Raw genomic sequence first — 25,865 nt, 5'->3', positions numbered from 1 at the left:
GTGAGATCCATATGGACTTCCTGGACTGAAAGTTGTAGCTTTTGAATTCCTATCACCTGCCAGTGAGATCAACAGTGGAGTGGTACAAAGAGTAGCTCCCCTCCCAGCCCAGCACAAACTGGTTATCGCCAGTGTTTGGTGGAAGGCCAGAATCTCCACCCTGCATGCCCAGACAAGGACACTCGTATTGGTGTGTAAACAGCACAGGGATTCCTCTCCCATCTGCCACAAATGAGGCAGCCCTCGCCTCTCATAAGAATGAAGTAGCTAAAGCAATGTTGAGGTCCAATCCAGAAACTCTCAGGACTTCAACATTGCACTAAGGCTGTATCCTCACTCCAAGATCTCCGTCTCGAAGATGAAAGGCAAACAAGAGAGGCTCACACCAACGTGGCATCAAATTAGAAATTTCTGAAGATCCATAGTAGTCATCAACGTGTACGCCCATGAACCATTATAAACAGACCTGGAGCCAGTGTCAAAAGGAAAATGCCTCAGAGAAATAAGGAGAAAGACAGAGCCAAGAAATAAAAGATACAAAGAACAAACTCTCTGGTAAGAGCTGAAACACTAACAAAACTGTAACTAAAAGATAGGATCAAGAAGGGGGAAGGGTAGGGTGAAAAGGTAGCAAGTAGCCAGGGAGAATCAGCTGAAGGGGTGCATCTGGCCAGGATGCACTGGTTACAGAGGTGGCGACTTGGGGTCTCCAAACAGTACATTGAAGAACTGGATTTCCAGAATCACAGAATGAGATGATACGCCAAGGACAAGCAACAACAATAACAGCAGCAACAACAACAACCAAACATAAAATACATATGCAGGAACTGAAAAGATTAGAGAACACGGCGTGGAAAGTGCACTCAAACATCCTTAAATGAACATACTCAATTATCTGTCTTTAAAGTGTCTTTTCTGGTGTTTCCTTTTTGTTGCAGTAAGAATTAAATGGGACCTATAGTAGATAAACTTTGAAGGTGTGAAACAACATAGCTGACCCTGAGCATAACACTTATACCACACGATAGCATTTACTCATCCAACACACCAGAAACTTTATACCCACTGAATACTAAGATCTGACCTTCCTCTTCCCTGGGCACCTGTGAACCACCGTCCTACTGTCTGCTCCTATGAGTCTGATTATTTTAAATGTGTCACCTGTGTGAGTTAAGGCAGCACAAATAGTTCTGTGAGGGGATAATTCATCTTTGAAAAAATGTCCTTAACGACAGACACAGGTTCAGATTCAAGTAATAAGATTCTCTTGTTTCAGAGGCAAACATTATCTTGGCTCCTCTATAGACCACATTTCATCTGTGTGTGTCCAGATGTTTCTACACTTCTGTGACTATGAAAAATCGAATTCCTCTAAGATTTTGACTATATTTCCTGTAGAAACACATCTATGTGGTTGCTGAACCATATAACAGGTCTGTGTCTAAATCTTTAGGAACCTGCATACTGTCTGCTATAGTAGAAAGGATATTTTACCTTCCAGTGTCTGCACAACCTTACTTTTGCTTTCTAACAGGTGTGAGATGGCTTCTTACTCAGGTTTGACCTGTGTTCCTTTGATTGTTAGCAATGCAGGGCATTTTTAATAGACCTGTTTACCATGTGTCTTTTTTGGGGATATTTATACTAAAGTCTCTTGCCCATTTACAAACAACAGTGTATTATTTACTAGTGGCATGCATGATAAACATTTGTCTTATATATTTTAATGACATTACATATATAGGTTGCAAATAATTTATCTAATGTTAGAAGTTATATTTCCCTTTACATCTATAATTGGTGCTGTATAGTTTGTACAGTTTTACTTGTTTATTGCTTGTCTGGATATTTGGTGCCAATTAAAAGAATTTATGCTCTTGTGTTAAACTTTGCTTCTATGATAATTAAATCTGAATGGCTCATGTTTAATTTTTGTCCATTTTTAAATTGATTATTGTGTAGGGTATAAGTCCTCTCTAATTCTTCTGCTCAAAGATACTTAATTTTTCCAGCACAACTTATTAAGAAGATTATATTTTGTCCTATCTATTCTTGCTAATTTTTTTAATATTTGTGACCCTGTATCATTACAGTTTCCTAAATCTGTGAATTTGACTTTCTGTCCACACTTATTATTAGAATTATTGTGTTTTGTAGTATTTTTTGAAATAACACAGTTTGATACCTTCAATTCATTTTTCTTTCTTAAGATTGTCTCTTTATTCATGGTTCTTTATAAACCCTTAGAAATTTTAGGTACTTTCTATACCATTAAAAAATATCTTTGGTGTACAGAATACATGAAACTCAAGAGGGATGACCAAAATGTGAATGCTTCACTCCTTCTTTAAAAGGGGAACAAGAATACCCTTGGCAGGGAATAGGGAGGCAAAGTTTAGAACAGACACAGAAGGAACACCCATTCAGAGCCTGCCCCACATGTGGCCCATACATATACAGCCACCCAACTAGACAAGATGGATGAAGCAAAGAAGTGCAGACCGACAGGAGCCAGATGTAGATCTCTCCTGAGAGACACAGCCAGAATACAGCAAATACATAGGCGAATGCCAGCAACAAACCACTGAACTGAGAATAGGACCCCCGTTGAAGGAATCAGAGAAAGGACTGGAAGAGCTTGAAGGGGCTTGAGACCCCATATGAACAACAATGCCAACCAACCAGAGCTTCCAGGGACTAAGCCACTACCCAAAGACTATACATGGACTGACCCTGGGCTCCAACCTCATAGGTAGCATTGAATATCCTAGTAAGAGCACCAGTGGAAGGGGAAGCCCTTGGTCCTGCCAAGACTGAACCCTCAGTGAACGTGATTGTTGGGGGGAGGGTGGTAATGGGGAGAGGATGGGGAGGGGAACACCAATATAGAAGGGGAGGGGGGAGGGGTTAGGGGGATGTTGGCCCAGAAACCTGGAAAGGGAATAACAATCGAAATGTAAATAAGAAATACTCAAGTTAATAAAGATAAAAAAATTAAAAAAGAATACTGATTATATATATGAAAAAGCCACAGTGAGAAAAAAAATATCTTAGGGATTTTGGCAGATATTTCATAAAATCTGTAGGTCATGTTGCTTATATGGAAGTAAAACAACAGAATATTAGTAAAAGTGTTATTTTTCCATTTTGATTATGAAAGGAAAAATTATGTAGACTGGTGTGGTTTTTAATGTATGGAGTTAGTAGGGAGGAGTTCTTTGAAAGCACTACTTAATTTACAGTGTTTATTTTTACACATGATCATAACCAAGCCATGTATTTTTTCATTAAGTAAAATTTTCCAATACTCAAACTGTGGAATGTGAAGACTGTTGAAAGTATGTTTAAGATACCTTAATTTCAAGAACTTTGAGAATATCAGGGAATGCTGATTTTTTTGTACCTAAATTTCAGATATTAACATGCCAAGGATTTCAAAACACTAAGAGACTTGTCTTAATTTTACTGTATGGTAAAATAAATTCTATCTCTTGATAAATAAATGTACTTTTAAGTAACAAGATTAAGTTGTGCAGATGAAATACTTAGCATAGACTTCTCTCTATTTTTCTAGTGATCTTTGTCTTTCTTTGAGAACTTTAACTTTTTTATTGGAGAAATCTTTTACTTTAATGGTTAAGTTTATTCCTAGATCTTGTTCGTTTGGGGACTATTGTGAAGGAGAGTATGTCGATGAAATTTTTTCCTATATGTTTGTTGTTTGGTATATATAAAAGTTCGAGTTGGTTCTATAATCCTCCACATTGATGAATTTGTTTATCAAGTCTGGAAGGTTTGTTACAAGAGGTTAGATACTGTGTCATTTATTTACATAATATTCCTGGAATGGTAGAAGGATAGAAATGTCAAACTAATTAGTGATTTTCTAGGAATATTTTTATTGGTTATCTTACTTATTTACATTTCAAACGCTATCCCTCTTCTCAGTTTCCCCTCCCACAAACTCCCTATCCCGTTTCCCCTCCCACATGTTTCTATGAGGGTGCTCTCCTGCCCACCCACCCACTCCTGCCTCACTGCCCAAGCATTCTCCAACACTGGTGCATTGAGCCTACAGAGGACCAAGGGCCTTCCCTTCCATTGATGCCAGATAAGGCAATTCTCTGCTACATAAGGTGCTGGAGCCATGGGTCCCTTCACGTGTACTCTTTGGTTGGTGGTTTAGTCCCAGGGAGCTCTGGGGGATCTGATGGTTTGATAGGGTTGTTCCTTTCTCTAACTCCTCCATTGGCATTCTGTGCTAAGTCTAATGGTTAGATGTAACCATTCTCATCTGTATCAGTAGGGCTCTGGCAGAGCCTCCCAGGAGACATCCATATCAGGCTCCTGTCAGCAAGCATTTCTTGGCATCAGCAATAGTGACTGGGTTTGGTGTCTGCATATGGATTGGATCCTTAGATGGACCAGTCTCTGGATGGCCTTCCTTCAGTCTCTGCACCACTCTTTGTTCCTGCATTTCCTTTAGGCAGGAGCAATTCTGGGTTAATATTTCTGAGACGGGTGTGTGGCCCCATCCTTCAATCAGAGGCCATGACTAACCAACCACTGGATATGGTCTCTACAGGTTCTATCTCCCGTTTGTTGGGTATTTTAGCTAATGTCATCCCTGTTGCTTCCTGAGAACCTCTTGCTTTCCTGGCATATCCCCTTCTCTCACATACTCACTCCTCCTTCATTTCCTTTTCAGAAAAGAGCTGGTTCTCAAGAGAGGACAACCGAAGAATACAAAAAAAAAAAATACAGCAAGACAAGGCAAAAGGCCTCATACTGAGACTGGACAAGATAACCCAATAAGAGGGAAAGAGTCCCAAGAGCAGAAAAAAAGGTGAGAGAAACACTTGCCCCCACTGTTAGAAGTTCCACAAAAGCACCAAGCTAACAGCCATAACATAGACACAGGGTTACAGTACAGATAGATCCAGATGCCCTTGCTTTCCAGTTCAATCTCTGTGGGCCCTGCTTAGTTGATTCAGTCTGCCATATTCTGGAGTCCCCAACCCCTTTAATTTCTACTATCTTTCCTCCCCTTCTTCAATGGAGTTCCTCAATCTCTGAGGGGAGGAAGCTGATGGAGATCTCCAATTTATTCTCTCTCTCTCTCTCTCTCTCTCTCTCTCTCTCTCTCTCTCTCTCTCTCTCTCTCTCTCTCTCCCCCCCCCCACAATTTTTGTCCATGGGTCTCTATACCGGCTCCCATCTTCTGCCAAGGGAAACCTCTTTGATGATGACTGGACAAGGCAGAATCTGATTAGAAATCATTTCACTGATGTTTCTTTTGTTTGTCTGTCTGTCTGTTTGTCTGTTTGTATTTGGCCAGTCACATTTGGTTCTACTCTAGGTTTCTGGGCTAGCCAGTTTCTATTTCCTACCTAATAAGGCAGTGGACTATCCAGCTATATCCTTCTTGGGCATATACCCTAAGGACACTCCTTACCACAAAGAAACTTGCTCAACCATGTTCACTGAGGCCTTATTCATAATAGTCAGAAGCTGTATGTGGTACATTTATAGAACGAAATACTAATTAGTGCTTAAAAATTGGATTGGTGCCAAATGAGAATGAGAGTAGGAAGTACTTTCTAGAGATTCAGAAGGGTATGGGTGTTGATTAAAAATAACATGGGTACACAATTAAATGATCAAAGCAAACCAGTTGACACATCCAGCACTTCATACGTTTAAGCCTTCTTAGGAGCAAGTCCATCAGGAAGCAAGTAACATCTTAAAAAATAGCAATGCACTATATTACAGTGAGAATAGCTATCATCCTGTGAGGTTAATCAACTTGAATTTTAATTCGTTATTGATTAAAATTAGCCTAATAGGTAACTCACATGTATAATCTTAGTGCCTAACAGCCTAGTCAAGAACTTGAGCTCAGCCTGCATTACAGAGCGTGGTTTAGTCTCAAAGGAAACAAAAGTGAATAAACCGTCTTTGAGGGGAAAGAATCTCTGGGACGGTTTGCAAGTACAGAACTTTGATCGTGTAAACTACATCATTGCTGTAACGGGGTACTACAATTAAGCAGACCAATGTCGTTAGGACAAATTGGCCAGAGTAGATGGAAATGTTTTTATAAATACATTCCTTTTTCATTTTTTATCGGATATTTTCTTTATCTACATTTCAAATATTATCCCCTTCCTGGTTTCCCCTCACCCCGTTCCTCCATGAAGGTGCTCCCCCACCACAACTCCCTCCCACCTCCCTGCCCTGGCGTTCCGCTATACTGGGGCATCGAGCCTTCACGAGACCAAGGGCGTCTCCTCCCATCGATGCTCGAAAAGGCCCATCCTCTGCTACATATGCTTGGGTCCTTCCATGTGTACTCTTTAGTTGGTGGTTTAGTCCCTGGGAGCTCTGGGGTGTCTGGTTGGTTGATGCTGTTCCTCCTATGGGGTTGCAGACCCCCTCAGCTATCTCAGTTCTGTCTGTAACTCCTCCACTGGAGACCCAATTACTAGGGAGATATCCGTGTGATATGCCTGTAGGAAGTTGTCATGATTGCATAGAGGTGAGAAATGTACCAAGGTACATCTAACTACTCCCTGGCAGGAGTCCTGGGCAGAATGAATGAAGAAGGGAGCTGACCGGCAAGAATCCATCATTCTCTGTGTCTAGGTATGACCACGTGCTGCAAGCTCCTGCCGTTGTGACGTCCTTGCCATGAAGAACCAGATCCTTTCTTGCTGAGTTTAGTCATAAAGCAAGGAAGTGTCATGGTGAGTCTATACCTATTTAAAAATAAAAGGCGTAGTTTCCAAAGGCAAATGACAGTCTGAACGTAATACATTGCTTTAGAAGGCAGGTTCTCTGTGTATGTGTTGTGGATGTTAGCTTGGTGTTTTGTGTGACTCCAAACAGTAGGAGCGGGTGTGTTCCTAACACTTTTGTCTGCTCCAAAGACTCTTTCCTCCCGTGGGATTCTCTTGTCTAGGCTCGATATATTGCCTCATCTTATTGTATTTTGTTTTGTCCTGTTTGGTTATCTTCTCCTGGAGACCTACTCTTTTCTGAGGAAGAAACAGTGTGTGTGGGGGAGGATCTTCAGGAGAGCGAAGTTGGGGAGGAGGTGTGGGGAGGAGTGGAGGTAGGGTAAATTGTGGTTGGGATGCATCGTATGAAAGAAGAATCAATTTTCAATAAATAAATACATAAATATGTAAATAAAAGCAGATTTGAAGACAGTAAAAAAACAAGACTTTGAAATATAGTGAATTTATCTAAAAGAAACATTATTAAGCTAATGTAAAAGTTTAAGACAAGAAATAATCCCGGAGACCAAAATAATTATTTTATCAAAACAAAACATGAAAATTGTGGGATAATATGACAATTTTAAAAGCATTCTTAATAATATGTCTTCAAAATATCTACAATAAATAGTGTTTTAAAGCTAAAGTGAAACGCCATAATATCTGGATATTTTATCCATTCTATCATGTAGACACAAGCAAAAGATTAATAAAGCTATGAAGTATTTGAACAGCTTGATTAGTAAACTTAATCAAATGAACATAAATACAACACAGACTATATATGGCATAACTTTTGCATTAAGTTTATTATGATATTTACCACTATTGGTCACAAAGTAGATCACCAGATATGCTTTTTAAAAACTTCAGAGATGAAACTGAATTCATACAATAATTTTTCTGATTGCTATAGAAGCATACTAGCAATTAATTATTTAGAAGTACTTAGTTCAACTACATGATAATCAAATAGAATGCTTTTAGTGTGTTCACAATCAAAGAAAATTTACAGTGGACATTCAAAAATTCAATTAAATTATAATCAATAAACCATATTAAAGTTTGTAGGAAACAGCTAGGCAGTGACTAGACAGGAACATATAGTTGTAAATATATGCATATTTATATATGTGCAGAGCAAACATATTAAATTAAATTTAAATTAAAGCAAAGTCTGCAAAACCAGAATAGCCAAAGGTTGCATTCAACGATTAATAAAATTTGCAAACTTCTTGTAAAACATGAATAAAATGAAAGAAACAAAAAGTTGACCAATCTTAACAACCTAAAGAGGAGATGAGTGTAGGTTTATTGTATGCCTAAATGAAAATAAAAGTAGTGTAAAATATTATAAAGGACATATGTGTCAAATGACTTGAAACTTCCGAAGAGACAGATAAAGCATTTTATAAACATTTTATTAAGTCATTATAACAGTAATTAGGAAGCCTGAACAGAGATGGAATTGATATAACTGTATATGTGACTAACATTTCCCACAAATTCCAGCGAAAAATGACTGAAATGCTGGTCCCCCCTCCCAAGAGGAATAAAGAAGAATTAAAACTGGTTTTTACAAGAACTCTTTCATGATATAAGAAAGTCTGACTCTCTAAAAATTTCATTTATGAAACCAACATAACCTTGAGTTTCAAATCTGACAAAAACACCACACCAAGAAGAAGAACCTGGGCCTGGTATCTGGTAACGCAGTTTAGTCTCAGCCCTGAGGAAGCAGAGGCAGGTGGATCTCTATGAGGTCAAGGCCAGTCTGGGCTACCTGGTGGGCTCTGGGTCAGTCAACGTTACATACTGAGATGCTGTCTCAAAAAAAAAAAAATAAAGACATGGTATCTTATGGTTTTGCCTGAATTAGCCTCAAATAAAATGCAAGGCAATCAGTTTCTTTTTTCATTAATTTATTTATTCTCTTTACATCTCCCAACCACGCTGTCTAATTCAAATACTTTGCTTCAGGAATGAAAAGCATCTTAAAATTTAATAATCAATATTTATAAAACAATGGACTATATGAAAAGATGCACAAAAAGCATAAAATAAAACTCATGGCGTCTTCCTGTATTTCTAAAAGTCAGCGAGTTAACAATAAAGGAAAATCGGTGATTATGATTTATCTGTTTTCAGAAGAATTCCCAGCAAGAATTCCCAGCAAGCATCGTATTCATACTTCTCAGTGAAATAATGAAACTTTTCCCCCATGCAGGGGTGGGGCCGCCTCCACACAAGCTCCATCATTGCCACAATTTCTATAAAACATACTTTCTCTTCCTAGGTGAATAGTAGCAATTTATCAACCAATGAAAGGCAGACAAATTTGAAAGGAATGGAAGTTTAATTTACACAGGCCAGGATTAGGGATATAGAATTTAAGTAAAAAAAAGATCATGCATAATATGTATGTTTGTTTTTAAAGTAACGAGATTCAAACCCAAAATAAAATAATTTTGATTTTATGCACTAAAAAGGTCACTGTATAGTAAGATAAAATAGGCAGGTTCGTAAAGTCATCAAACACATCGAATCCCTCGGATTCACTGAGAGATTGAAAAGTAATAAACACAGCTGAGAGAACATGAAGACCAAACAAATGCAGACACATAGCACATCCATCAACAAGAGGGGGAAACAATTTCAGATGTCATTTTCCCCCTAATTGATCTACAGACACGACGCAACTCTCTGTTAGAGTCCAGGCGTTCTCAGAAACTGTTAAGAGTCTGTCAAACAAACTGGAACACTAGATAGGGACTTCACACCAGATTTCACAACTTACTGTAATGTTACACTAGATAGAACTGGTTTGGGCCTGGGGCTGTGTAGCTCAGTGGAAGAGGGCTTGCCTATAATATGTGAGGTCCTAGGTTAAACCCACAGAGCTGTAAGAAGAGACACCGATAGACACACGGATCCTTCATCGTCCAAACATCTGACCAGTGGTCCGACAGTAAAGAAAGAACACTCAGAAACAAAACACATATTGTCAGTGACTTATCGGAAATTCTCCAGAGCATGTAGAGAAAGGAAGGAGACTTCTCTATAAATATGTTGGAGTGGGCAGTGTCTACAGGACAGCCTTAACCTGTAGGTTCATGTACAGGTAGAGTCATTACAGATGCAACACAGACATTGTGATGAATAAAGACAGGGCTTCCTAACCAAAAAAAAAAAAATGCACTTATGAATGTGGTTTAGAAACAAAATCTTTGAAACTGAAAATAGAAAGCACATATCCATAGAGAAAAGGTTTGAAGTCACTGGAAAATTCTATTATATAATTATATATTGTTAAGAGCTTCATTTCTTATTGCATATTTAATATTTACCAAGTAATGCTTTGATATACATAAGTGTATATTACAGTCAAGCAAATGAACATACTTTTAACTTTACCTGGCTCTTTCTCTCTCTCTCTCTCTCTCTCTCTCTCTCTCTCTCTCTCTCTCTCTCTCTGTGTGTGTGTGTGTGTGTGTGTGTGTATGAAATACAGTGAGTAACCAAGTCTATCATTAAAATTTGAACACATTCATAGACAAAATTAAAGTTCACTGTCATTTTTCAGTATTTGAAAAAGTGTGACGAAAGCGTCATACTCGTTATTTAGCCACATTCTTCGGAAGAGCTTTGGGTGTTTGCAATAGATTGGAGGAGGTGAGCATTTTCACTTAATAACAGTTTGCATTAAATTGCCTTATTCATTGATTCAGCTGTTCTTGGAGGTATAAATTTAGCTACACATGACATCTCTGGTGGGTGTCTTTGATTCATCCTAACAGGGAATATCTGACCATATTAAGAAATACAACCAAAAAATGTGAGAGCATTAGTTGTGTCTTTTGTTCACGTGACAAACGCTTACTGAATGTCTTTGTGTGCCTGACCTGGGTTGTGAACTTAAGACAGCAGACATTTCTATGACACAACCCCTAACCCACAAGAGTTCATATACTAATGAACGAGACGGATGAGTAATGGCAGATAATTGGAATAAGAGAAGGGCAGCATCAAAGTAAGTGCAGACAGCCAAGAGAATGTAGAGAGCAAATGAGGACTACTGACTTAGCACTGGGTGAAGAAATATAGCACTGAAAAAACAAGACGGTTGTCATAACGAAAACCTGTGAAATGGGATATGATGCCATGAGACAGAACAGGTAGGGGCTGATAACTATGTTTCAGAGAATATGTAGAGACTTAGTAGGCATTAATATCTGGGATCTTAGGGTGGGAATCATGTACAGAAGGTATCAAGTCAGGTTAAATAACAGGAGGAACACTTGGAAACATGAGGGAGGAGCTTTTTGTGATACAGAAATGGATAGAGAACATGACTTAAGGTTCCTATAAAGTCTTTTTTTTTCCCGGAGCTGAGGACTGAATCCAGGGCTACCACCAAGCTAAATTCCCAACCCCTTCCTATAAAGTCTTAACACTTAAACAGCAAGGAAACAGCCCCAACGTTACAAGGAACCCTTACTTTTAGACTGCTGAAGACACCTGGACAGGAGAGCCCAAGTATACACACTCTGTCCGGATCAGAGACATGTGACACAGCACAGAGCTCTAGGTGTCTGTTCAGCTAATACTGTTCATTCCTCCTGATGCTTCCTCTCTGCATATACTGTTATCCGTGTGCTCTGACTGAACAGTCTCTAAAATCCTGGTCTTCAAAAGATGCTGTATATTTGATTCAGTAAAATTTACTTGGATTTTTGTGCCCCAGGAACCTCCTGGATTTACTGACATATCTAAGCCTTTTGGTCTTTGAATTGATTCTTTGTAAAAGAGACCTCCATCTTCTTGAGTGGATGCAGTGGTTGGTCACTTAGTGGCTTTGAGAATCGGTGGGCATCTTCCTCATTCTCTGGTAAGTATTCCCAAAGAAACCAGTGGAAATGCAGCTCCAAGTTTTGAGATCTGCATATACTGTTTTCTGTAGTTGAGCTAGGCAAAAGGTACGATGTTGGTTCTGTGACATAGGACATCAGAGTCTTGCACTGGATTTCTAAACTAGAGGATAACAGAAAAGAGGGATGTTTAATGTTACTTGTGAAGGTTTCAAATCTTTTGAAAATGACAAACAGTTATGTTAATGTATTATGAGCTTTTTGGTAAGTATATATTTTAGAATACCTAATGATACCACCTCTAAATAGGCTCACCTTGTCATGTGCACATTTTATTGATTTCAGATTAAGCCTGAATATCTAAATGGGCTAACGTACACAGATATGAGTTCACAAGATGACAGTCATGTTGGTTTATGCCGCTCTTTTCCTAAATAATTGTATGAATCAGACTTTGAAGCTTGAAGCCTTTATGAAAGCAATGCCTGATAGCCGAACAAAACTAATGTGAGACTTTAATTCATGTACGCATCAACTGGATGTGACAAAGTAGGATTGTCTGTGGAAGAAGATAATAAGATTCTGTTTTAAGTTTGTCTCTAACTCCGTGACCTTGGGTAAATGTATATTTATTTTGTAAGACGCAGGCAAAACCTGCCCCCTACCTATCTTCTGGAGCTGCTGCAAGATTTATTGAACAAGAAGAAAAAGTGGTTTATAGATCTAGTGAGACAGAAGTCACATAAATGCAAAGCAGTAGGATTAATTCCATGAGGTTTACAAAGTTAAGCTGGCTCTCATAACTTCCCTGTGTGTCAGGTAGCTAATCTTAGCCTGCCTTTTTCCAAACATGAGGGCTCAGGTATTTCTCCAGCAATCTGGATTGTCTGAGAAGAAGCACACTGACGGAATCCCGACTGTGCCCAGTATTAATGTGATACCTGAAAGTACTTTAAAGAGCACTTTAAACTGTTCCCATCATTCCCTTGGCCAGCTATGGGAAGAGCTTAAATATTGTTCTACCTGGTTTTCCTCTCCGGTTCCTCATGGCATCCAGCAGGAATGCAAAACACCCTGCTTCAATGCTATCTAAGGAGAGCCAAGTGTTTGGGAGCCATTAAAAGACATTGTTCTATTGATGAAGCATGTGATATGATGTAATGCAGGCTGAAGTCAAGGTATCCATCAGAAAGGGAGCAGTGGAAGACGGGGGAAAGAATATAAGCATTTGGCTGGGAGTTATGGCACCTGCTGATTATCCCATAGGTGGGCTGAAGGAGGAGGATCACAAGGTTGAAGCCACTTAGTCTGCAGGATGAGACCATTCTTTGGAAAAGCAAAGCAGAGTTAGTTAACTGCAGCTCTCACAGAAGGATTATGGCAGTGATGAATGTCCCACCCTGCTTAGCATCTCCTCCTCATGCAAACCAAGTGAAGGCAGGAGGATAGGAACCACTGAGACACTTACCTCCTCCCCCTCCACAAAATAACCCCTTATTCCCTTTTTCCAGCATTGCTGGTTCAATGTTACTGAAGCTTACTAAGCAGTTACTGAGTGCCTCATCTATAGAAAGTCACCAATCGATGCTGTCTGTCGGGGGAATTTTGAGTAGAGAGAATTCCAAGAGGACTGGATATGCAGAGGCCTTGCCTTGGGCACTACATGATAGTATGACCCTTGGTGGTTATACTGGAAAGTAGAGAAGATGGTAATACATGGCTGAGAGAACATTCGTAGATGTGCCACATATGTTGGTACATTTAAAGTTTGGAACACGTATAGAGGACACATCTGATTGACTCCGCTAGGTGAGATGTGGGAGGTGTTTCTACCCAGCTAGGCAGTCATTCTTTTATTGAGAGCTTCATGAGCTGGGCACCAAGGGAGACATTGTGAGAAAGAGCAAATTAATGCAGCTACTATGGTCTTTATCCACACACTGTTTTGAGGGAGGTTATTAATAGACGAAGAAAACAAACACAGGATTGAATGACACTGAGAAGGCACTATTGCGAGACTGCCAAAGGAAGGAGAGGCCAGGATGCTACTCCTGGTGATACATCTGGCCGAGATCTTGACAGCAATGGCATATTTTTCATGGGCAAATTTAAAAACCTTCCTCAGAGGAATCGGCAATGTATAATATCTTCAGGCCTATGACATTAATTTTCTAATAGCATTTTCACAAGACCATAATAACAACACCTATGGGGGCTGGTGAGACGGCTCAGCATACAGTGAATCATTGCTGATGCTGGTACCCAAAACACATGAGTTTCATCCCCTAAGCTGACAGAGAGGAAGGAAGGAACTCATTCCCAAAAGTGGCCCTCTGACTTCCACTCACACTGTGACAGGTATAGCCCTGTACACAGACACATGAAAATACGTAAATAGATATAAGAATATAATAACATATACCATATTGATGAACCAAACATACTTCAACAACAGACTTCCCGTGCTCCACCTGTTGTTGTGGACTCCCAACAATGGGAAATTAATGATTTAGAAAATTCTTGTAATTTCTCCTATGACTTGTTGATAAAAGTCATTAGGGAAATAAAATGAACACACACACACACACACACACACACACACACCATTACCTGGGGCCAATTTTATTTGCATCTGTATAATTTTAACTTCACCAATGGATAATGGGAATTAGGCCTTAAATTTTTTAGCTGTCCTCAATAAAGTCTCAAATGACCCAAGGACGGTCACTTTAGAATGTCCTTCTTGGAAAATTTCTCTCTTGTTTTCATTACTGTTGAATTTTTTATTCCTGAGCCAAGATTTCACTCTGTATCCCAGAATGCTCTTAAAGAAATTATGTAGCCCAGGCTGGCTTCAAACTAGGGCAATTCTCAGCTTCCCTATTGCTAGAATTACGGACATGAGCCCCACACCCGGCTTTTGTGGGATCATCTTAACACACGTGTAAAAAGCCACTCCGTTCTTAGTGTTTGTAGCATTTTATTAAGGAGGATATTTATTTTAATACTAAAAATTTAATGCAGCAATATCTAAGGAAGCTCTAGTTGATCTCTGCTTGTCTTTGTTTGTTTGTTTTGCTTTGTTTCAGGCTTCCCTTTAGAGTGGAATCTATTGGGTTCTGGTTCTTTGCTCTGTGTCTTTCCTTTCCTGGAGGAATTTCTCACTCGTTTACCCAGATTGGAAAAGAGGTTAACAGTATGGAAAGAAAGCATTAAAGAAATGATGACCCTGCCTTGCTCTGAAATCTTCTCTATGGGAAGGATCAAGACTACCTTGAGACAGTGCTCTTGAGACAGTGGCCAGGAGGCCTGGGGAGGAGAGAGCACTGTTGATCCTTGGTGTTCTGTGGAGGCTATTGCCTGCCAAAATGTGTTTCTCTTTTAGCAGAGTCTGTATTTGCACAGTGGTGGCACTTTTCAAAGAATCCTTGTCTTTTATTAGCAAGAGGACACGTCTAGGCACCCAGCTTCGATTCTTGGTATAAACAGCTCCTGTGTGTGTGATCCCTGGCTCCTTTCATTATAAGAACAATACTATTTTCATTAATATTATTTATTTTGTATCTATTTGTCTATTTATCTACACAAGGTCCCACTCTGTAGCTGAGACACATCGCAACTTGACTGTGTCCTATCCTATGCTTGACTACGTGGAGACCATCCTAGATCAGTCTCTCAGGTGCTAGGAATCCTGTGAGCTGTAGGAACCATCATGTTGTGACATCTCTCTGGAATAGATTTTTATCACAAAGTTGTTCCTCTGGAGCATCGTTAGGGAGGTTTCATTAACTGAAGATTAATTGTCGCTGTGTATTACTTTCAAGTAGGGCTCATCACAAACTTAAAAATTTTCTAGAGTAAGATGAAGATTCCAAATGCAAAACTAAACAAAAATCAAACTGCAAATGGGAATTGACACTATTTTATAACATCTGTTTATTCAATCCATAAGTATTCCTTCAATAATTTCATAATCCTCATGTACTCAAGAAGATATTATTTAGTGCATGGAAATGGTAAAAAGATTCAATGGCATTTTGAAACTTGAAATCAACTAACAATTTGAAAAAAGGCTTGGCTTTTGAGAAACTGCAATTTCCAAAGTCCTCTCACTTACTATAAATCATTCCCTCAATTTCTGAACAGTGGCAGGGGATCTTGGGTAGACTGATATTATAATCACATAATTACAGAAGTTTAGGATCACAAAGGATTTTAAAGGTCATCTAATGCAACCACTTAATTTAATATGTGGGAAGCTCAATTGCCCGAGGTCCCACAGCAAACACCAACCTTCAAGCACTGGCTTGCTCAGGGGGATCTGAATGCATGTGTTAGCAACCCTGGACTAGACGCAGAAGCATACAAAGCCTTTCCTGTATTTGTTGATGGTCAGATCGATAACAAACTCACAACACATACCCACCAAGCCAATCACCTACAGTTCCTACCATTCAGTGCACTGTTCCCAAACACTGAGAACAAAATGGCAAACAGGTCACTTCTTCGGAGTTAGTTTCCCTTTTCCCAAGGAGTTCGTGGTCTCTTAAGGAAGCCAAGTTGTATACAGCTCCAAAATACTTGGGGAATCTTCACTTTAATTGTGCTGTCAAGTGTGACTGCTTTCAGTACCTGAGAGCGCTTAAGAAAACCTGGAAAGCCTGAGAGACACAGCCAGAATACAGCAAATACAGAGGCGAATGCCAGCAGCAAACCACTGAACTGAGAATAGGTCCCCTATTGAAGGAATCAGAGAAAGAACTGGAAGAGCTTGAAGGGGCTCGAGACCCCAAAAGTACAACAATGCCAAGCAATCAGAGCTTCCAGGGACTAAGCCACTACCTAAAGACTATACATGGACTGACCCTGGACTCTGACCTCATAGGTAGCAATGAATATCCTAGTAAGAGCACCAGTGGAAGGGGAAGCCCTGGGTCCTGCTAAGACTGAACCCCCAGTGAACTAGTCTATGGGGGGAGGGCGGCAATGGGGGGAGGGTTGGGAGGGGAACACCCATAAGGAAGGGGAGGGGGGAGGGGGATGTTTGCCCGGAAACCGGGAAAGGGAATAACACTCGAAATGTATATAAGAAATACTCAAGTTAATAAAAAAAGAAAAAGAAAAAAAAAACCTGGAAAGGAGTCTAGGAGGAATCACAAAGGGGGTGGGGGGACCTCCCCAACTATACACACACACACACACACACACACACACACACACACACACACACACATATAGACTGAGCAGGACACACACACACACACACACACACACACACACACAGAGTTTATTGCAGCACTCTCTGCTGCCTTCTGAGATCCTCTGCAGGCTGGGGCACACAAAGTAAGGACTAGATGCCAACTCGCCCAGTTTAACAGGGAGAGAGAGCAAGAACCCACTCATCTTCTAAACTGGAAAAGACAAGAAAAGGAGAAGAGAGGGGGAACAACCAAAGAGTAGAGAAGAGAAAACAGGAATAGGAAACCCTTCACAGCGCCTGTTCAGGGAGCAAGGAGCTGCTCGTCCCCAGAGGAAGGGTACTCTGGCTGCTTGCGGGGACTCTGCGCTCCTTGGGGAGGGTCGGGGACAGCACAGCCCGCGCCCGCCTCCCTGTACACAGCGCAGCTCGCCGGCGGGACGCAGCGCCCGGAGCCCTGGCAGAGCCCGCCCTCCCTCCCGCGTCGCCAGCCGGCGCGCGGCGCCCTCTCTGCCCGTGACTTCAGTTCGGCTCCACCCCCGCGCAGCGGCGGCGGCGGCGGCGGTGGCTCGCAGCTCCGTCCCAACCCGCGCGCTCCTCACAAGCCCAGCCTGGGCGAGCGGCAGGCACCTGCCCGGCGCCGCCTCCGCGCGCCCCGCCGCCGCCCAACTTGGATGGAGTTGTGGTCCTGAGCGCACACCCTGCCGCCGTCAGCCCAGTGCCTCGCTCCGCTGCCTGCCTTCGGTTCGGGACCCCCTCTCCGCTCCTCTCCGCTCCAGAGATGGGAAAAGTTGGCGCCGGGGACGGCTCCTCGGCCGCGCTTAGCGCGCTCCTAACGGGAGCCGGGCTTCTGATGCTCTTAGCCCCTGGCATCTGCAGCAGCCTTTCTTGCTGCCCTCCGCAACACCCTAGCTCGACCCCACGCTGGACCCTTACCCCAAGAGGCTTTTCTTACCCCGGACCGCTGGGTCGGGCTCCTGCCACGCCCCCGCCCCTCTTCATGAGACCCCTGTTCGCAGTGGCCCCCGGGGACCGGGCGCTGTTTCTGGAGCGAGCTGGGGGCAGCAGGGTGTCAGTGGCGACCGCTTCACGCTCTGGCCGTAGGAGACGGAGTGGAATGGATCCTGAGAAGACTGAACCCGGAGAGGGTACGAGTCGGAGCCGCCGGGACATGCTAAGGGATGGAGGGCAGCAGGGGCCTGGGACTGGCGCGCGGGACCCGGACAAAGCCACTCGCTTCCGGATGGAGGAGCTGAGATTGACCAGCACCACATTTGCGCTGACTGGAGACTCGGCACACAACCAAGCTATGGTCCACTGGTCTGGCCACAACAGCAGCGTGAGTAAAGTGGAACTGTGGGCAAAGGGGTGAGAGAAGGAAAGGGTTACCATTCACTGTGAGAGCTGGTGGAGAATTGGGGGAAAGGGGTTTCTTTCTTGGGAGATGCTGCACAGTGAAGTCTTCCCATCTGGCCTCCCCCCAAGAGTTAATGGTGCCTACTAGGGAGTCCCCACCACCACCTTCAGAGTCTTCTCCAGATCAAAAGGTTCAAACTGGAACGGAACAGGCAGATCTTTTTTATTTCTTCAATGACACTGGAGAGTGGAACTGAAGACCAACTGTGGGGGTGGTGTGTGCGTTAAAGTATTTTTAATGCAGTGCTGAAAGGGTTAAATTTCCAAGCCCACTGAAATTCACTGAAGGGACATTTCCTTACCTGATAGACTTACTGGGGGTGCACGGAGAAGTCGCATCTGTGGGTTTTTTATTTTATTATTATTCAGAGCTCCTAGACCCTTGTTCCACCCCAGAGAAGGCAAACTGCAGTAGGATATAAGGTGCCCTTTGGTATTAGGATCTATTTGGGGACCAAACGGATGCAAGTTTCAGTGCAGAGGCTTCCCAGCATCTCCTGACAGCATTAGCAAGTGCATCTTGAGAGTCAGGCTTTTCTAACCCATGAAAGGGCAGTTGTTCTCTGGCATGGTCAGCCTGGGGAAGATCAGATAGATAGATTCCAGTGACAACAACTCCCTGTTTTCCCACCGACTGACCTCCTCTAGGGAGGAGCTCAAATAAAGATTTGAGTTTCCCTTTATGAAGAACAGGACGAGATTTCAGTCGCTGAGAAAAGATTTAGGGTGCAACTCACTGTTTCTATCAGGAGCTTCCGATTTTCAGAGAAGCCTGTATGTTTGAAATCTGAGGAAGCTACCCAGTTTAGCCCAAACCTAGAAACTTCAATGCGCTGAAATAGTAACGAAGCAGCTTTGATGGTAATAACTGAAGATTTAAAAGCGCGTAAAGTTCTTTAGACTGCCGTGCCATGAACCATGAAGGCGAGAAGAAAAGTTAAAGGTTTATAAAATGGGGATTGGGGGTTAGGTGGGGGTGGGGGTAGGGGGAGGATCTCAACTGCAGCTTCCATCCCCTGATGGAGTTGTGTCTGTAATGTGCACGGTGGCTACAACATGGTACCTTTGAAACTGTTTCCAGGAAGCTTGCCAACAAGTGCCACTTCACTGAGCTGTGTTCATTGTTGGGTTTTTAATGAGAGTTGAGAAGGTTTTGAAATATACAGTGTCATGCATTAGGCGGTCTAGCCTACCCTCTACTGAGGACAGCCCCTGATTTCTGTCTATTGCAGCCTTCATGTGGGGCTGCTGCTGGAGGTTCTCAGAAACGGTTTTAATCAAAATCTAAAGTTGAAGCAATTCCTACTCAAGTTCTGGACACTCTTGTCCTGGAGCACTGTGCGATCTACATCTTTTGTCTAATTGTTGCTGAACTTGATCCTTTCATTTTAACGTGGATCTTCCAATACTGACTAATAACTCCAGCTCCATTAAGTGATTAACTCAGAGCTCTGGCTTTAGGAGGAGATTTTCAATGTATCCAATGTGTTAGATCTTGTTGTATTAAGAAGAAGAAAAAAAAAAGAAAGATAAAACTTTGGACCAAAATATTTCTGGCTTTTAACGTAATTCAGGTTGTAAAATGTCGCTCACCCATTAAACCTCTACTTCAGTTCATCTCTTAAAAGATCTTGGAAAGAGAGTACATCCTTGGCAAATTTTAACCTCCATTTAGAAATGGCGCCAAGCACTGCCAGCTTTTAATTTTTTTTTTTTTTTGATGCACATGAGCTGAATGGGGCTTACTAGAATTGTGGCTTAGGGCAGGAACATGAATCTAAGATAATGTAGGAAATAATGAAGGTGCTGAGTGTTAAAGGCTGAACACTCAAATTATGCTAAGCACAGTGATGAGGGGGGCTCATACCTCACAGTTCCCTCCCGTCCTCTCTCCTCCCAGGTCCAGCTCTAAGCATCTCATGTAACTGCTTTATCTATCTTATTATGTATTGTCTAGATGATGAAGAAAGAGAAAACATTGTTTATCCAGTTCCATTAAGGAACCCGGGAGAGCAAAACGTTAAAGCATTTTGTAAAGAGGAACGATGCAGAAAGACACTTTGGCTAACTTTGTGCAATGGAAGCGTAGAAAGACCTGAATCCTGTTTCACTCCTTAGTGTTTTACTACAGCATGGGCAACATGCTGTGGGTGAGGAATTCATCTACAGTTGGGGATGCTTCAAGATTAATATTCAAGAATCATATATTAAGTTACTTAGGAATATTTTCCTGTGACAAAAATAATATTTTGTAACTATTCTCAATTTTATTATATTAATCCAGAGTGAGAAATCTACTTCTTTAAACCTGGGGACAAGATTAGGAGATTCCCACATTTTATACTTAGATCTTACAACCTCACAAACCTCATTTTCAGTTCTCAGAGACGCAGGTAACACACCCAGAAGCCTGTGTCCCATTAGATAAAATCCTGGGTTTAGAAGAGTCTCTGATTACAATAGCACCTGCCTCCAAGGTGCGAGTGTATGATGATTGGCTGCCCGACAAACCAGTGAGGGACTCTGGATTGGTCTTTCATCTCATTCCCTTCTTTTTCCTGCCCTATCATCTGTTGGACTTGTGCACTTGTGTAGACACACAACTGTTGTGCCTCATCCGTGGGTGTAATGTGCGTCCTCCACACTGCAGTCTTCTCCCTTGATGGAAACCGTTGCTAGAGTTGGTGGAACACCTGAGGGGGGATATTCTGGCACGAAAGGTGCTTGGTATGAATCATTTGTCATGAGCTTGGTGTCATGAGCAAGAACATATTGTTCCTATCCTACTCATTCCAGGCATGCTGTGCCCTGATCTAAATTTACATAGTAATCCTTAGAGTGTTACAAAATGTATCTGACTATACATGTGTTCTTGGTGCTGTACAGTGTTTATACTTTTATCCCAAGGGAATTTAAAGTGCTACATTCAGTAATCTATTAACTCCCTTGTAGGTGGTAAGTAGGTGACAAGTGTTAATATCGCCCTTTCATATTTTTATGCTGTAGTTAACTTGAATGTTTCAGTTCATCAGCTTGGCTCTATCTCTCTGGCAGTAGTGCGAAGTGATTAACAGAACTTTTCACTTAGATTTTTCCATCGTGAATACTTAGTACTCATCAGAGAGTGTGGTGCCCTGGTCAGCTTTTGCTTATCACTTTGCTCTTATTGGTTTCTAGAGGTGCCATGTCTACCCAACTTTACTGAATAAACTGAGTGCCCACTGGGTCATGGCAGGTCTCTGACATTCACTATTCTATTTAATCACATTGAGTAGACCTCCTTACACAGATGAGGAAGCCAAGGCTACAAAAGGGTAAAAGTTCTGTGCATTCATGAGTGCACAGGGCAGGAATCGAGCACCTACAGTCACCTGCTCTGAAAAGCCCCCAGAATGGCTTGCCTTACAAGCGTTTGGCAGACAGAATACTCTGGCCTTTGGACTCTGTATAATTCATAACCCTATTTTGAGTTGATGTCTGACAGTGATAAGAAGGCATATTCTGGGCTAAAGGCTTCCTCTCCCTGAGGGAAAGCAGGTGCTGTACCTCTTCTCTGTCATCATGCCTGTCACCTAAGTGGGGAGCTGGTTGTGTTCTCATCCACCCACCCCTACATCTTTTGTGAGAGGTGCAATCTGCACTTGGTGATTCAACGAGGGTAATCTAAGATCATTTAGCTCTCTGATTATCTTTCCCAGTAGATTCTTTTCCTCCCCCTATTCATCTTCTTTGTCTTCCTCCCCTTCCTCTTCTTCCTCTTCCTCCTCCCCCTTTCCCTCTTCTTCCTTCTTTCCCTTCTCTTCCTCCTCCTTCTTCTATGACACATCAGACATTAAAGAGAATTGTGTTTCAGTAATTTGGCAAACTGTTTTGATACAATGCCCCCCTTCTCTCTTTTCTGGCCTGACTCATTTGTATTTTTAAATAAAGTGAAGAAAAAGATCTTTACCTCCCCTTAGCCCACATAGTAACTTCTCTGGTGGTCCCCATGACTTTAATGACTGATGGCGTTATGTGGAGGTACTTGGAAGGTAGCAATATTAGGGACAGATGGATCTGAGTTCGCATCTAAGTCTACTGCTTCCCAACACATTGCCGTGGAAAGTACTTGAGTTCTTTAAAAGGTTCAGGCTCCTTTTCTGAGACTCAGGAAGGTTTGCTTTCTGTGTTTTTTTCCTTAACAATGTACATTCAGTTCTTTGTGTTTGGGAAGTCTTTAATAAGTAATACTTCTTTAGGTGAAAAGCAAAGTCCGGTAATTAAAAATGACAAATTAGAGATCTGGTTGTATGTGAGTCAGTCACATCCTGCTGACATCCACCACATATAACTAAAGTATAGTGGGAGAGACTGGGATTTAGACCAGACACAATGACATATATCTCTCATCAGTGAAATTAAAAAAAAAAAAACCTTTTACTTTCCATTGATCTTTTCCCTATACCCATCCATGTATCCGTGTTCAAATTTGTTTGTGAGGTGTCCTGGACTTTGAGACCTACAGAGACTCAGAGATTCAATCTGTACCTATACATTTGTTGTTACTGGATTTGTTTTATCATTTCTTTGATTTATTAAATGTGCTATTTTTTAATTGAAGTGTGGGAAATTTTGGCAAGCAAAAATCTCTTAGATATTGGCCCCTTTTGATGGGCATTGTCTAGGTTATATCAACTCTAGGAAGTTTATCACATTCTTTTAAAGCAGTTCCTTAGACATCCACTGTTTAGGTTATGTAAGCAGGTGGAATAAATGGTTTTGGTAATGAGAAGAATAACTACTTACTTGCCACAGATTGACATGTGTCAACATTATGATGAGAACTTTAGATGAATTTTATTTACTTTTAATTCTCAAATACTCACTGAACTCCAAATATCTGTCATTCACTGGCATGGGGATGGATGTGTATGGCATGGAACCCAAAAAAATGAAAGAAAGAAAAAGTTCTTGCCCTCTGAGAGCTTTCAGTCTTGTACCCAAAGAGTCTTACAAGAGAGCACTGAGGATCCATGTGCTTTGAAGTAGAATAGCACATGACAGGATGGTAGAGATGGACTGAATATCTTCTGGAAGGAAAGTCTCCAAGCTTTATTGCAGGGAGAATGCTCCAATGTCACTTTCAAATGCATGGAAAATTCAAATAGTTAGAAAGTATAACAAGGCATTTTGAGCTGAACAGATTTCGTAAATAAGGAAGTAGAAGGGGCATGGACATTACCACTCATTTCTAGGAAACCCACCTAGCTTTATTAAAACCTCTGTTGAAAGCTTAAATTCTAACATTAGTCTTAAATGTATTGTGGAAGAAAAGAGCTTGTGCATCAATCCTATAGTGGGTCTGGTTGTCTTCCGTGGCTAGTGCCTGAATAGAAATGCCATGGTTACTGAAAGCTACAACTGACTATACTTGTACAGTAAATCTTGGCTCAACCATTTTTATGCTGACATATTTTTGTACATACATCCCCTTTTTGCCCCAGAATGATTTGCCACTGGTTAGTTTCTAGTCAGATATATCCCTAGCTGTTCTACCTGGAGAATAAGTTCGTCCCCACCACCACCCTGACAGTTTATGTGAGTCACATTAAATGTATGTTAAAAATTTGTCCCGTGTATCTCTCCATTTCTGCCCTGTAGTTCTGCATGGATAATGCGGATAATAGATCTTCTGTTAGCAAGACTGTCCAGTCTCTGTTGTGTCTGAAGTCATTGCCAGAGAAGAGATGTGCCTAGAGTGAGGTGAGGTGAGGTCTGGCACAAGCTTACAGGTTGTTCTTGAGGAGCTGAAACTCTGCTCAGATGGGAATGTTGACCTTGTCAAATAACTGAGGGCAAAATGGAGGATCCTATTGTGTAACACTGACAGTATGAAAGCAGCCAGTTCTAAGACTTAGGTATGGGATAAAGACAGAACAGGAAAACTAGTATTTCTTCAGGCCATTTTACATGTGTCTAAAGATACTGTATCTGTTTCTGTAGCACTCATAAATGTTGGCTTAACACTTGAGATCACTTACAGCTCTTTTTTCCTCTTTACAAAGAGCTTCTCTTCCCAAAGACTGGAGCATCACTTCCCTTCCCTGAGTTTCACTCTCAGCACAATCCTGTAAGTTGGGATAGATGAATTGCATCCACATTTCTGAGAGAGGGAAGCCAGGTTCACTTTGTAGGATCAGAAAGCCAGAAACATTTGGCTACACTGTGCAACACATTGGATTCTTGGTATAGTCCTCCAGTCCTGCCAGGACTGTGCTAGGTAGGCGTTAGAACATAGTTACTTTGTAGCCTCAGGGGTAGCCACAGTCTGTACAAATATATCTGTGTTAAGAACTGTGCCGGTTGGCCAGGGAGCTCCAAAAGCCTAAACTCTCCAACTTCTGCTGAGTTAGGCGGTTCAGGTTATTTGCTTCTGGCTTCGGTGTATGAGTCCTCACTGATGCTCCCTGTGTGCATTAAACCTTGAACTAGTGGCTTTCAGAGAAATAGAGGGGGGTTGGAGAGAGAGAGAGAGAGAGAGAGAGAGAGAGAGAGAGAGAGAGAGAGAGAGAAAGAGAGAGAGAGAGAGAGATCCCACCAGTAAGCTTCCTGACAGTAACCTAAGTGAATTCTGCACTATACTGTTAATGTACTGCAGAGACAAGATTACATGGGTCTAGGGTAACTGTAGCTGACAATGGAAGAGCAAGGAGTAGAATCCTCCACCCACCACTTCCTTCCTTAACTGTTTTCTGCAGTGAGTTCTAATTTAAATAATGCTAAAGGTGGCCTCAGTTAAGGGAACAGAGGGTGTCACATTTTGAAGCAGAAGAAGTGAGACTTGATGCTAATGGTGATTAGCTCATGCTAATTCAAGAGAACATACTCAAAAATTAAACTGAGTCACAGGTTGTTACTTTCTTTCTTCTATTTCTAATTTCCAGGAGAGAAGACTGGATGAGAGTTTGGTGAATATTATGGTCTATATCTAGTGAAGATATATTGATGGGTAGCCTCCAAGTCCTGTCCTCATAACATAAAGAGCCTTAAAGTTAGTGAGCGGCTGCTCATTGAGAACACGTTGTGGACCATGTCTGGGCTATGCCTGCCATCACAATGCCATTACAAACTACTTGGTGCTGTCTCCACTCTGAATCTGTGACTGTCTCAGTCTAAAGAACTTGCCCAAAGTGGCCAAGCTCGGAAATACCCAAGACAAGATTTGTCTTTTGCTGTTTTTAGATTCTAAAATTTTACTGCTTGCATGCTGCTCCTTATATAGGTTTATTATTTTTTTAATCAGGATATAGCTTGATCAGTGCCCTAAGCTTCTGCCAAAACTCATGTTTGCCCTCCTGGTCTCACCGATGCCTCATCATATTACTGAGAGGGAAGGTGTAGGAGTGTTCTTTGCTTACTGACTGCTGACTAATGACCCTAGAGTGACAGTGTGGACAACTGTATCTTTTTTAAAAGAAGTGCTAATGAGAATCATATTAGCAGACAACCAGATGATCATGCAAATGGACTGATGCCTCTAGTCAGCAGCCCTTAATAGAGTAGCCTGGGGTATCAAGGCACAGAATCCTGTACTCAGCTCCAGGGCCTATATGTGTGTGGGTA

General features: G+C 41.6%; 1 protein-coding gene and 1 long non-coding RNA gene across 10 annotated transcripts in view; both read left to right on the top strand.

Moving 5' to 3' along the window:
* Positions 1–6,792, top strand: part of LOC102554335 (uncharacterized) — a 65,133-nt gene extending 58,341 nt beyond the window's left edge. The window contains exons 3-4 of the long non-coding RNA XR_005499733.2: positions 4,712–4,849; positions 6,583–6,792. This is a non-coding gene — a long non-coding RNA (uncharacterized LOC102554335). The remainder of the gene's footprint in view (positions 1–4,711; positions 4,850–6,582) is intronic.
* A 10,591-nt stretch (positions 6,793–17,383) lies between these two features.
* The window catches only part of Sorcs1 (sortilin-related VPS10 domain containing receptor 1), a 513,725-nt gene continuing 505,243 nt past the window's right edge, over positions 17,384–25,865 (top strand). For 5 of the 9 annotated variants that reach the window (XM_006231519.5, XM_039080712.2, XM_006231523.5 and 2 more), the window contains exon 1: positions 17,481–18,186. In XM_006231519.5, coding sequence (XP_006231581.1) covers positions 17,629–18,186 — 558 coding nt within the window. In that variant the 5' untranslated portion in view covers positions 17,481–17,628. Of the gene's footprint in view, positions 18,187–25,865 lie in introns of all 9 variants that reach the window. The other 4 variants (XM_006231520.5, XM_006231525.4, XM_006231521.5 and 1 more) reach the window with 4 other exon arrangements.

The sequence above is a fragment of the Rattus norvegicus genome, chromosome 1 (genome assembly GCF_036323735.1).
Source record: "Rattus norvegicus strain BN/NHsdMcwi chromosome 1, GRCr8, whole genome shotgun sequence".
NCBI lineage: Eukaryota > Metazoa > Chordata > Mammalia > Rodentia > Muridae > Rattus > Rattus norvegicus.
The sequence above is the reverse complement of the archived record's forward strand: the minus strand, read 5'-3'. Positions and strand labels throughout refer to the sequence as shown.